The sequence below is a fragment of the Colias croceus genome, chromosome 3 (assembly GCF_905220415.1).
Source record: "Colias croceus chromosome 3, ilColCroc2.1".
Lineage (NCBI taxonomy): Eukaryota > Metazoa > Arthropoda > Insecta > Lepidoptera > Pieridae > Colias > Colias croceus.
The window spans coordinates 2,862,338-2,876,125 of NC_059539.1; the positions used below are offsets into that span (position 1 = coordinate 2,862,338).

The following is a 13,788-nucleotide window of genomic DNA, read 5'->3' on the forward strand; positions in this document are numbered from 1 at the left end:
CATTATCGCCTTCACTATATCGCCGAGACAATAAATTTCCTTCCAATACAAGTAAGGAAAACAGAAATAAAGCCGACATTAATAATAATAAATGCGTTTATTGTTATCGTATGTGTCAAGTATTTATATTTCCAACTAGCGGTCCGGTCCCGGCTTCGCCCGTGGTACATATTTACGTTTTCTCTACATAAGAACCATCCTCGTACTTGAATATAATAAAAAAAGAATTATCGAAATCGGTTCAGCCGTTCTCGAGTTATGCGCTTACCAACACATTTTGCGATTCATCCATAATCCATATTAATATTATAAATGCGAAAGTAACTCTGTCTGTCTGTCTGTTACTCAATCACGCCTTAACTACTGAACCAATTTGCATGAAATTTGGTATAGAGATATTTTGATACCCGAGAAAGGACATAGGCTACTTTTTACCCCGGCACATAGGATAGGTTTTATCCCGGAAATCCCACGGGAACGGGAACTATGCGGGTTTTTCTTTGACTGCGCGGGCGAAGCTGCGGGTGGAAAGCTAGTTTTTATATATAAGACTAGTGGTCCGCCCCGGCTTCGCCCGTGGTACCTACGTGTTTAAAGTTTAAACTATCCTATCTCTCAAGTTGGATCGAACTGCACATGGTGTGCGAATTTTATTATAATCGGTTTAGTGATTTAGGAGTCCATTGAGGACAAACATTGTGACACGAGATTTATATATATTAAGATTATCGAAGTCAAACGGATATAAGGAAAAATCTACAGAAATACTAGTTTAATATAATGAATCTATTACATAATTAATTAATATTTTTTCAGTCCCTATCATTATTACTGAATACAAAATATATTATTTGTCTATATCGTATTAAAAATGAAATCTGATTCATATTAGAGTATCAGTTACGAGTAATCGAAATCCTCGATTAATCTCTAAATGAACGAAGGCTTTGTTGTAGATTGAATCAGAGTAGCATGAACTACGTACATTAATTTAAATTTTAATAACTACGTACATTAATTTAAATTTAAATTTTAATAATATGCAAAAGCAATATATTTAAGGTTGATTAGGTATGTTTTTATAAAAAACTTATATATCGATACTGATAACTGCTAAGATGGTTTCAATAAACAGCAACCAAGCTTGACTTGTTTGAAAATGAAAAGTTCTTAAAATCGATATAAGTATTATACCTACTATACAGGAAGTATGTAAATTAGTATAATTGGGGTGTAATGGCTGTCTACCATCTCTCAGCCAAAGCCAACCTCACCTGCCCGTGGTGCACCCTGCCGAACAACAGACGAGGCTCTGGCGTTTATACATTACAGTGGTAGAGCTACAGCTACATACAATTTATTTTGTGTGTAGCACGACTGGGCTGTAGCTTGTCCGGGGAAGTACCACTATCTCACGTAATACCGGCGTTAAGCATCTTCTTGCGTTTCGCATGCGTTAGTGAGATTGCCGGATGCCCAACCCCATCGCCCTTTCAACAAACATGGCAGCGGTACTCAATAGAAGATTACCCCAGGAGGGTACTAGTATCTGCGATCCTAGAGAATCCCTCCCTGAGCTCTCCCGCTCAGGCTGCCCCACGTATTCTGGGGGGGGGGGGGGCAAGTTTCCGCGCTTCTACTCCACTAGGGGTAAAAAAACTAACCACCATTCGGCCAACTGTTCCGCACTACTATCAGTGGACTTTTGTAATATCAGGGGATTAAATTCAAACCTCGAGGCTGTACACCACCATCTCGAGACAGCCAAGCCGGCCCTCCTCTTTTTAACGGAGACTCAAATATCTTCTCCGGCTGACACATCTTATTTGAATTACCCGGGCTATGTTCTGGAACATACGTTTGTTCCGCGCGCCGGAGTTTGTGTATACGCTAGAGAAGATATTTGCTGTCGTCGCTTGGGTAACTTGGAAGGTATTGACCTATCCTTATTGTGGCTACGAGTAGACTGCGATAACCAACCCCGCGTCTATGCGTGCCTGTATAGGTCACACAGCGGAAACACCGAAACTGACAGACTCATCGAGAAAATTCAAACTTCGATCGATATTCTGCTCCAAAAGATTCCAACGATCGAGATAGTGGTTTTGGGTGACTTTAACGCTCATCACGCTGAATGGTTGTGCTCACGCAATACTGACCATGCAGGACGTTCTTTCCGTGACTTCGCCTTGGCATACGATCTAGCACAACTGGTCCCCTCGCCTACAAGGATACCTGATGTCGAGGACCACACTCCATCTCTGCTAGATCTATTTCTGACTTCCTCTCCAGATAACTACAAAGTGAGCGTCGCAGCCCCTCTTGGATCTTCCGATCATTGTCTTATACAGAGTACAGTGCCTCTCACATATCAATCTCGGTCTCGCCCAGCTACTACCCGACGTGTCTGGCACTATGGGTCGGCGGACTGGGATGGGATGCGCACGTTCTTTTCCTCCTACCCATGGAGACAGGTCTGCTTCGCAGATGAAGATCCGGATGCTTGTGCTGACTGTGTCGCTGATGTTGTGCTTCAGGGCATGGAGCTTTTCATCCCGAACTCTGTGGTACCTGTCGGCGGCAAGTCACAGCCCTGGTTTGGGCAATCTTGCAGAGAAGCATCTCGAACGAAGCAAGATCGCTATCGAAACTGGGCAGAAGCTCTTGCTGCAGAAGATCCTGAAGCTAAGCATCTCAAGAAATTGTACAACTCTGCCTCCAGATCACTAAAGAGGAAAATCGCTGAAGCAAAGTCAAGCTTTATCAACAGAATTGGTAAAAAGCTGACACATTACCCTTCAGGCACACGGGCTTTTTGGTCTCTTGCTAAGGCCATCCTGGGTAACTTCTGCCAATCGTCATTTCCACCACTACGCAGGGCCGACGACTCTTTAGCTCACTCAGCTAAAGAAAAAGCTGATACTTTGGCGACTCTTTTCGCATTAAATTCGTCGCTGGATGATGAGGGAAAAACACCACCGTCCATCTCAAACTGCAATAGCACGATGCCCGATGTGAAATTCACGCAATCTGCAGTGCGTAAAGCCCTTCGATCTCTCATCATTCATAAGTCAAATGGGCCTGACGGCATCCCTGCTGTAGTTCTAAAGACCTGCGCTCCCGAGCTGGCTCCGGTCTTAACACATCTCTTTCGATACTCATATGCGACTGGTATTGTCCCAAGATCCTGGAAGACCTCCTTGATACATCCGATCCCTAAGAAAGGCACACGCTCCGATCCATCTAACTATAGGCCCATTGCAGTTACCTCCTTATTCTCTAAAGTGATGGAGTCCATCATTAATAGTCAGCTCTTGCGACATCTTGAGGACAACCAACTGTTAAGTGACCATCAATACGGCTTTCGTCATGGTCGCTCTGCATGTGACCTCTTAGCATTTCTGACTCACCGATGGGCAAAAACAGTGGAGAATAAGGGGGAAGCGCTGGCTGTAAGTTTAGATGTAGCGAAGGCCTTTGATCGGGTGTGGCACAGGGGGCTCCTTTCCAAACTCCCGTCGTATGGACTACCGGAGAGGTTATGCAATTGGGTAGCTAGCTTTCTCCAGGCACGTAGCATCCAAGTCGTCGTCGACGGAGCATGCTCTGAATCTATGCCTATTAGCGCTGGTGTCCCACAAGGCTGTGTGTTGTCGCCTACGTTGTTCCTTCTGCATTTCAATGACATGTTGCGAATACGTAGCATTCATTGTTATGCGGATGACAGCACTTGTGACACGAACTATGCCGGCCAAGCAAAAACCTCTCTGGAACTAACAAACCAGCATCGAAACGAGCTTGTGTCGAACATTGAGCATACTCTCGAGGAAATTTCTGCGTGGGGCCAATCCAATCTTGTCGACTTCAACCCAGCGAAGACACAGGTCTGCGCATTTACAACCAAGAAAAGTCCCTTTGTCGTACCACTTACCTTCCAGAACAGTCCCCTGACTATCAAACCAAGCATCAGCATTCTCGGCGTCGAGATTACGTCTGACGTGCAGTTCCGTGGATTTTTGGAGGACAAAGCCAAGATTGCTCCGAAGAAGTTAGGGGTGCTCGCCAGGGCGAGACGGTACTTCACACCCGCTCACCTGTTGCAACTTTATAAGGCTCAAGTCCGGCCCCATATGGAGTACTGCTCGCACCTCTGGGCCGGAGCACCCCAATACCAGCTCCTACCATTAGACCGCGTTCAGCGTCGAGCAATCCGCATCATTGACGACACCGAGATTGCCAAATCGCTTGATCCTTTGTCGCTGCGGAGAGACGTCTCGTCTCTCTGTGTTTTCTATAAAATCTATAATGGGGAATGTTCCGAGGAACTCTTCGACCTGATTCCAGCTGCCGGTTTCCACAACCGCACATCCCGTCTCAAACTTAAGTATCATCCTCATCATCTGGATGCATGGCGATCTAGTACAGTGCGATTCACCCGGCATTTTTTGCCAAGAACAACATCGTTGTGGAACGAACTACCATTTGAGGTGTTTCCAAGCGTCTTCGACAAGGAAATCTTCAAAAAAAGGGCATATAAACATCTTAAAGGCCGGCAACACATTCGCGGTGCCCCTGACAACGCGAATGCCAATGGGCGGCGGGCTTCACTTTCCATCAGGTGACCCGCCTGCTCGCTTGCCCGCTTAAATATATAAAAAAAAAAAAAAAAAATTGTATTTCAAAATATTTACTCTAAAATGGATTTTCCCAACTCGAGACGCATCAATTACGAACGAATCACGGTGATTCCTCAGAATCTTCATTGACGTAAAGTTATAAAAAAACATGTTTACATTAGAGATAATATGCAATGTAGATAAAGTCTACAATGTATCCAAAGACTAAATTCTCCACTCTATTTACTGAACGGAAGTGGAATAATATCTATTGTATTATATTATCTGTGCTAATATTATTTCTCGATATTCTCATATGATAATGAACACAATAATGAACCATTAACTAACATCAATATTTTGATCCTAATAAACAGAACTACAATATTGATAATCAGAATAATTGACGACACAAAGTTCGTCAATTTTAGTCGAACTGGTAGCTTTTTAAAACGTACAACCATAGGAAAGAATTTGACTTTCTTAATGAAACAGGATGAACAACTTGAAAAAAATATTGGTCCAGTATAATATCATTGGACTTTATGCATGTTAGAACACCTTATATTGATTGTCATACGCTAAAAATGCATAAAAGAGTAGGGTTTATCTTTAAAATACACCTGATGTATTTTCGAAGAGGTAGGTAATGAATAAATAACAACGAATAAAAATTGTTCAAACGACCTTTATTAAATATCACATTAAGGATCTCAAGTAAATTATATTTCACTATACAAAGCCGTCAATTATATATTACAAATCACTATCTCGTGTTCGGAAAGAATTATATAAGTTTAGCCAAATCAATAAAACCAATACAAGGTTTGATAGAAATATTTATTTACTGATTCATCTCATGATAATATTTGCTAAAGTCACTAAAAAAAAATCAAAGATGGCTGATGGCTGTTTATTCATTTTTCGTAATTTATATCAGCGCCATCTAGTGGTACGAGTTGGCTTTACTTTATATTAACAACTAGCGCCATCTAGTAGAGGCGTTCGGCTTTGCTCGGCCCGTGGGTCATCTGGTACTCTTGCATGCGTCTCTCCAACTCTGGTCTGAAATGCCTGATGAGACCTTGCACCGGCCACGCGGCACCGTCTCCGAGGGCGCAAATTGTGTGTCCTGTAATAAAGTATAGTAGTTAGTATAAATAATAATGGGAAACAAATCCTATTCGGAGGCAGTTTAAAAAATATGGCTAACTTAAAAGGAGTTTTGAGTCAGAATATTTAACGGAGACAAAAATTGGTAATTTTTTTATAAAAAGAGAAAGTATTCGTAAACTGAAAAAATGTTAATACCTTCAATTTGTTTAGAAATCTCCCAAAGCATGTCTATTTCCTTCGGTGAAGCATTGCCATCGACGAATCTGAAATAAGAAATGTGATAAAATTCCTGTTTATTTATTTAAATGTTTCTAAAAATTCTATGAATTACTAATAACTTAGGATTTCCTTCAAATTTGGGACAGAGATAGCTTGAGACCTGAGGTAGGACATACGATAGGTAATACCTGATAATCGCGGGATCGCGAACTATGCGTGCGAAGCCGCTGGCGGAAAGCTAGTCATTTCACAAAATGTCAACTTACCTATATATAATCTTATTCATCCACGAAACTCCCTCCCTGCAAGGCGTGCACTGCCCGCACGACTCGTGCTTGTAGAACATGATGAGACGAGCGATCGCCTTCACAATGTCCGTGGATTTGTCCATCACTATGATGGCCGCTGTACCGAGAGACGTTTGGGCTGCTACCAGACCGTCGAAGTCCATGAGTACTGTCTCGCATACACTGAAAAATACATATAAAATAATATTATATTAATAAATATTCACTTTGTGAAAAAAGAGAAAGTTTTGCTTCATGTACATTATCTCATACTGATTGTAAGATTAGTCTTTATTAAACTTATAAACTTATAGATGGTAGTTTTAAAGGAGACTATTATTGACTGAATTTTCCATTTAAATATTTGCACACCCAAATAGTGGGTAGAATGTATTAGCGCCTTAATATTGTAACAACACCTTTTTTGTAACTACATTCTTGTAAATAAATGAAATTTGAATTTGAATTTGAATTTGAAAAAATAAATTTATTAATAAAATTAAAAAAATGAGTTTAGAAAGGTTTTGCCAATCACATATACACATGGATATCAAAATATTGTTCTGAGCATTATAGTTAAACGACAATGTTAAAAAAAATCTATATCTAATTCTAGAAAAAAAATGTTCCCAATCACATACGTAGTATATTATTAGTAGTCTGTGCAATCACTTTTAGAATTACTGATTGTAGAGGCTCGATTGTTATTTTAACAAAGTAAAAAGAGTGTGTGTGTTATGATATACAACTTGAACATAATTATCAATTTTCATACCACCTAGAACTAACTTCATGCTGTTAAAGTTAGGTGTCGGTGTGCGCGCGCATCGTAAAAATTCACTCTCATCATTTTTCTCCATCGCGCCAAAAGAAGTATAACTTCAAAAAAACTACCATGGTAGTCACTCACTCTTTAGGTATCAACGGTGTAGACGAGCCTCCCGGTATGATCGCTAACAGATTATCCCATCCCCCGCAGACCCCACCAGCGTGTCGTTCAATCAATTCCTTCAGCGGAATGCTCATCTCCTCCTCCACAGTGCAGGGAGTGTTCACGTGACCGGAGATGTTGAACAGCTTGGTGCCCGAGTTACGTGGCCGGCCGAATGACGCGAACCAGGAACCGCCGCGACGGCAGATTGTCTGGAATATTAGGTAATTTTTTTAAAGTGTAATTTCTAATTTTAAGCTATTGCATAGCTTTTATCGCGGGCCTTGAGCGCGGGGACCGAATCGAGAAATTCTGTAACGAAAAAAAATGTTGTGTGGTTTTATGAAACCACGGTAAAAGTGAAACTTTTATTCACACTATAGACATTTAACTAAAAATTATCGTATTTGTACGATAATTATCGTACGTACCGTGCGTCACGCGACATGCGCTACACAGACCAAAAAGTTTGAGACGATGTAATAAAAGTTTCACTTTAAAAACCTCACGCTCCCCACTCCGACGAGCTCGGAGGTGTGGCTTGAAGGCATAGCATGCAATAGCTTTACCGCGGCAGTCCCCGAGTGCCACACGTCGTTTTTTTAAAGTGTTTTGTTCTAGAAATTTATTTAAAGTTGTATCTTCAAAAATAGTAGAGAGTTGTATATGTTGCTGTAAAATTATAAACACTGTTGCATTCTGATGACTGCCAAATCTATTGAAAATGATATTACATATAAATTGTAAGCAGTATGTTACTAATCACAATTTTCAGACTGTTTACAATAGATTATAATCTAAAAGCAATTTAATGGCGAGATATACAATATACATACCATGGGATTTTGGGTGCAACAGATTTTTATATATTATAACTAGTGGTCCGCCCCGGCTTCGCCCGTGGTACCTACATGTTTAAACTATCCTATCTCTCAAGTTGGATCGAACTGCACATGGTGTGCGAATTTTATTAAAATCGGTTAAGTGGCTTGGGAGTCCATTGAGGACAAACATTGTGACACGAGATTTATATATATATTAAAAGAAAAGATATACAAAAGAGCAACATTCATCATGACTAAGTGCAAATTTCATCATAAATAAAAATATACATTGATAACAATATACTTTCTCTCTATATTCATATAATCTAAGCTTATACTAAATAACGCAAGAATTTTTTTATTCCGGCAAAAGAACTCACCGGCGAAACAGCAATAGTCTCCACATTGTTCACCGTAGTGGGGCATCCAAACAGACCAACATCAGCCGGGAACGGGGGCTTCAGACGTGGCTTGCCCTGTTTCCCCTCAATGGATTCGATGAGAGCGGTCTCCTCGCCGCAGATGTAAGCTCCGGCACCACGGTGCACGAACACGTCGAAGTCGTAGCCCGAGTTACATGCGTTCTTGCCGATCAGGCCTGCTTGGTACGCCTAAAATATGTAATGAAATAAAAAATACTATTTTAATCATACTTTATCACTTATTATGCATCTAACAATGCATTATCATTATCTAACCAAGGCTGGGACTGTATTTACTTATTTTACATCAAACAAAGTTATTATTGAAACATTCTCAATTTTGTATTAATACCATTGGGATATCACTAATTTTAAAAGAAAGAAAAATCTAAAAAAATAAATCTTAATTTTTATAAGTATTTCTAATATTGTTATTTCAGAAGTGTAAGAATTAAATCACAACTATCATATTTTGGATTAACAAACACATATTGAATACAAGTAAAATCAAATCACCTCTGCAATAGCAACTTGCAAGTTGCTGGCCTCATTGTAGAACTCGCCTCTGATGTAAATATACGCCGCCTGCGCGCCCATAGCGCGCCCAGCGATCAAACAACCCTCGATCAACTTATGTGGATCGTGACGCATGATCTCCCTGTCCTTGCAAGTGCCCGGCTCCCCCTCATCAGCGTTAACTACGAGATACTTCGGCCGACCATCTGACGGCTTGTTCATGAACGACCACTTCATGCCGGTCGGGAAACCAGCACCACCGCGACCACGGAGACCGGACGTTTTAAGCTCATCTGTAATGTTTACTTGCTTATTTTAAACTCGCTCATGATTATTTCGAACATAAACTTTGAATTGACTATGTAATGAATAATGTAATGATAATTTGTTATGGCTGTTTGACATTTAATTTATATGACAAACTAGCGGTCCGCCCCGGCTTCGCCCGTGGTACATGTTTACGTTTTTTCTACATAAGAACCATCCTCGTTCTTCAAGGAATATAATAAAAAAAGAATTATCGAAATCGGTTCAGCCGTTCTCGAGTTATGCGCTTACCAACACATTTTGCTATTCATTTTTATATATAAGATTACATAAACAATATTTATTATGTTATACATAAATTTATTACATACATTTTTTTTAAATGTATTAATAATTTGTATGCTTTTATTATTAACTAAACTAACAGATTTACTAATGGCTAAACATGCAGGAAAACTGAATTGTTAACATCTCTATATACCATGTTATTTGGCAAATAAATAAATTAATTTAAATTCATCCATACTATAATATCATAAATGCGAAAGTAACTCTTTCTGTCTGTCTGTTACTCAATCACGCCTTAACTAGTGAACCAATTTGCATGAAATTTGGTATAGAGATATTTTGATACCCGAGAAAGGATAGAAGGTTTTATCCCGGAAATCCTACGGGAACAGGTTTTTCTTTGAAAACGTCGGCGAAGCCCCGGGCGGAAAGCTAGTATTTTCATAAGTGGATTTGTAAGAGATATAATATTTCAGCGATCACAATAAGCCAAGTAACAAAAATATATGCTTTGAACAATGACTAATGTAAATAATACATAAAATCAGTAATTAAGAACACTACATTCTACATCTTGTATAGAACAGGTTTTAAAAAATATTATGCAATACAATTCACTTTATTTCCTTAGGAAGCTTTTAGAAGAATTCAATTATAATTAATTTAATTAGTTACATAAAAATAGACATTGTTTAAGACTTTCTGCTTTATTGTATTAATTTTATCAGAGAAAAACTCAATGAATTGTAATAAGCATGGAATGTTTATCTACAGAAAAATGTATAAAAGAAGGCTAGGCTATCAGATGTGATTTGTCGGTCATCATATAATTTAGTAATTAATGAATATACGTACTAACGATCCAGTCAGTTCCTTTTTCAAGTATATTTTTTGTCATATACCAGTCCCCACGGGCCAAGGCCCCCTTCAATCGCCAATCATGACGTCCATAAAGGTTTGTGAAAATTCTGTCTGAGTCTGCCAAAGGACCAAATTTAGTTTTGCCTTGGCTTTGATACCGAACCGATCCATTGCTGATGCTCACCAGAGGTCCCGCGATACCTGAATACGTCAAAATTATGTAAGCACAACTACGCACCACAAACTTGTGTCAAATTTTTGATATTTTTATTATTATAAGAATTTCAACTACGAGAATTCATCTCCATTTTTGTGTAAAGATAATAATTCTTGTAAGTTGGTTAATCACCTAGGTGAGATTTTGTCCCCTGAACAATCCTCGCCAAAGCACCAGCCATTTTTCACTTTTCAGGGCTGTCAAATACCAATTGACATTTGACAACATCTACCACAACATGACATTATTTGACTCTGACCGTTGTCTTCTTGCCATAAGAAAAAAAAACAAAAATGAATATCGGACATAATATTATATGGACGAATAATTATTAAAAATTGCAAATTAAACAATAAAAAGTCAATTAAATGTACGAACAAACGTTATTTACCGAAGAATAAACGATAATAAATGTTTATAAACTAATAATGGAACAAAATATTAATAATTTTAAATGGGGAATAGGGCGGGGGGGCCAGTATATTTTTATTTTAATATTATAAACAATTAGTGAACAAACATTTATTTATAGCAAACAATTAAGAACAAACCACGAACTAACGATATGGCACAATCACAGAGGCAGATTGGGCACAATAAACATTTAAAACTAATTTTTTTTTTTTGCGGGGGCCAAGATTTGTGAGTTGGATAGTGTCCCTTCCACGTCCCTTGTTGTGCTTCTTGTACTGTAAACCTGTGCTATAAACTGTAGTGTCAACTGTCAACACGGCAATCCGGCATCAAAACATTGATCAACCATCAATGTCAAATTATTGAATATAATATTATCTTGGAATATTTAAACAAAAACAGAGAGAAAAATTTACAATAGGTATTGATGGAAGAAAATACAAAGGTCATATAATATTATCAGTAGAAATATCAATTAATCTATCCTGTTACGCGTCACGTTTCAAAAAATACGTTAATTAAAATTTTATCTTTAAAAAAAATTATATTCACAATTTTGTTCACATATTATTTAATATTTCTCTCAAAATGGCTGCAGTAATTCCCGCAGTTTCACGGTTATCTAATAGAATAATTAGAATTTTGGGCTGCAATCCAGGACCTATGACTTTACAGGGTACAAATACGTATTTAATTGGCACTGGAAAGAAGTAAGTTTATTTGTAAACAAAAAACACTTGTTTAATGTTAAGACTCTTTTTCCAAATTAAACGTTCTTTCCGAATGAATTTTTAGTCGAATTCTCTTGGACACTGGTGACAAAGATGTTCCAGAGTACCAGAAAAACTTATCAGAAGTTGTAAGTTCTGAACAAGTGAATATTGAGCACATAATTGTTACACATTGGCATCATGACCATATTGGAGGAGTGGAGAATATCTTTGGGACTATTGCAAGCAAGTATTACTTATTTTTTCACAATTATAAAAAATAATGTTAATTATAAAACTGATGTTGGTTATAAATTGACACTTGAGATAGCTGGGGACTTATTTTTAATAATAATAAGTTGAATATCTTAACACATTGTAAGAACAATAAAAAAACATAAATTAAAATTTTCATTACATCAGCTATAGTCAGTAAAAAGATTAAACCTAAATTTATTTCTATTTAGAAAACCCAAAAATCTGGAAACATAGAAGGGACACTAACGATGCAGCAGATCCAGACATACCCACCATTAAAATGAACTGGCTCTCTGATGGACAGGAGATCAAAGTAGAGGGAGCTACTCTCAAAATCCACCACACACCAGGTCACACCACAGACCATGTTGTTCTTACTTTATTGGAGGAAAATATTTTATTTAGTGGTGATTGCATTCTTGGTGAAGGCACTGCTGTTTTTGAAGATCTATTCACATATATGAAGAGTTTGAATAGAATATTGGAATTGCAACCTGGTGTTATCTATCCAGGCCATGGTAATGTTGTGGAGGTAAGATGTATCTAATATATAAAAATCAATGCCACTTTTCGTTGTAATTCCATAACTCGAGAACGGCTGAACCGATTTCGATAATTCTTTTTTTATTATATTCCTTGAAGTACGAGGATGGTTCTTATGTAGAGAAAACGTTAATATGTACCACGGGCGTAGCCGGGGCGGACCGCTAGTATTATCATATAGATGAGTTGTTTATGTATAGTGAAATTTTTAACTGTTTAATCAATGCTATAATTTTTGTAACCATAAATGAGATAAGCAGATGCTTACATGTAAGTGTTTATACTGTCAAATTGTCTTCTAAAATTGATTTATAACAATGGTATTAGCTAGTTCAATAAAGAAACGAATCTTCAATGGCGGCGCTTATCATTCCCTCTCGCTCACACACGGCCGTACGGTATGCAAAAAAAAAGGGAAAAATTAAATCACTAAAATGTATTTGATTTTCCCTATGATAGTTTTTATCATAAATTTACAATGACAATTATGCATTTGCGAAAGTAAATAATGTTTTATTGGAATTTGACAAAATATGTTCTTTGGGAAAAGTTGTTCAGTTTTATGGGCTTATTACAAGTATTATGGGGATTTTATTACATTCTGTATACGTAAATATGATAATTCATATAAATACACAAATACAATAACAAAAAAGTTTGTCAACAAACAATTTGAAATAATTAATAAAATAATTAGCAATTTACGTTATTTTTATTTTCTTTTTTGCTGATCCTACCATCTGTCAAAGTCAGCTTTGGCCGCCATTGAAGATTCGTTTCTTTATTGAACCAACTAATACTCAATACTCATGAAGATATTATATATCACTATGCAGAAGAGATAATATATTATTGATGTTAATTGTTAATCCTTTCAGGACCCTCTGGAAAAAATAAAATATTACATAGCACATAGGAATCAAAGAGAGGAACAAATACTACAGGCACTCAAAAACAATGCAGATAAACAATTAAATGAGATGGATTTAGTCAAAATGATTTATCGTGAGACACCAGAACATTTGTGGCCCGCGGCAGCTTATAATGTTAATCACCACTTGACAAAGTTGACTAAAGAAAAGAAGATAAAATTAATCAATATTGATGATGAGAGTAAATGGCAATATATTCCATTACAAAGTAATTTATAAATGTTAATATTTTGTTATGTGTTGTTGGTTTAAATTTTATATGTAATAAACGATTTTGGATTATTATTGCTTTTTATTTCTTTAGTTACTGCTGTACTTAGTTATTTCTCGTAAAGAAACTTTTTTCAAAGGGAACCTGAATTCTTTA

General features: G+C 37.5%; 2 protein-coding genes across 2 annotated transcripts; one reads left to right on the plus strand and one right to left on the minus strand.

The window, feature by feature from the left end:
- Nucleotides 1-5,284: 5,284 nt before the first annotated feature.
- LOC123705911 (NADH dehydrogenase [ubiquinone] flavoprotein 1, mitochondrial-like) lies at nt 5,285-10,825 on the minus strand. The gene is made up of 8 exons (XM_045655005.1): nt 10,697-10,825; nt 10,342-10,548; nt 8,932-9,224; nt 8,374-8,604; nt 7,149-7,381; nt 6,218-6,421; nt 5,928-5,995; nt 5,285-5,748 (listed from the first exon to the last, which is right to left on the minus strand). Exons 1-8 carry the CDS (start codon nt 10,743-10,745, stop codon nt 5,609-5,611), a joined length of 1,425 nt encoding a protein of 474 aa, XP_045510961.1. The 5' UTR covers nt 10,746-10,825; the 3' UTR covers nt 5,285-5,608.
- Nucleotides 10,826-11,337: 512 nt separating this feature from the next.
- On the plus strand, nt 11,338-13,703 carry LOC123705915 (beta-lactamase-like protein 2 homolog). Its single transcript, XM_045655011.1, has 4 exons — nt 11,338-11,688; nt 11,774-11,934; nt 12,156-12,478; nt 13,368-13,703. The coding sequence occupies exons 1-4, from the start codon at nt 11,567-11,569 to the stop codon at nt 13,638-13,640; spliced, it is 879 nt and encodes a 292-aa protein (XP_045510967.1). The 5' UTR covers nt 11,338-11,566; the 3' UTR covers nt 13,641-13,703.
- Nucleotides 13,704-13,788: the final 85 nt, after the last annotated feature.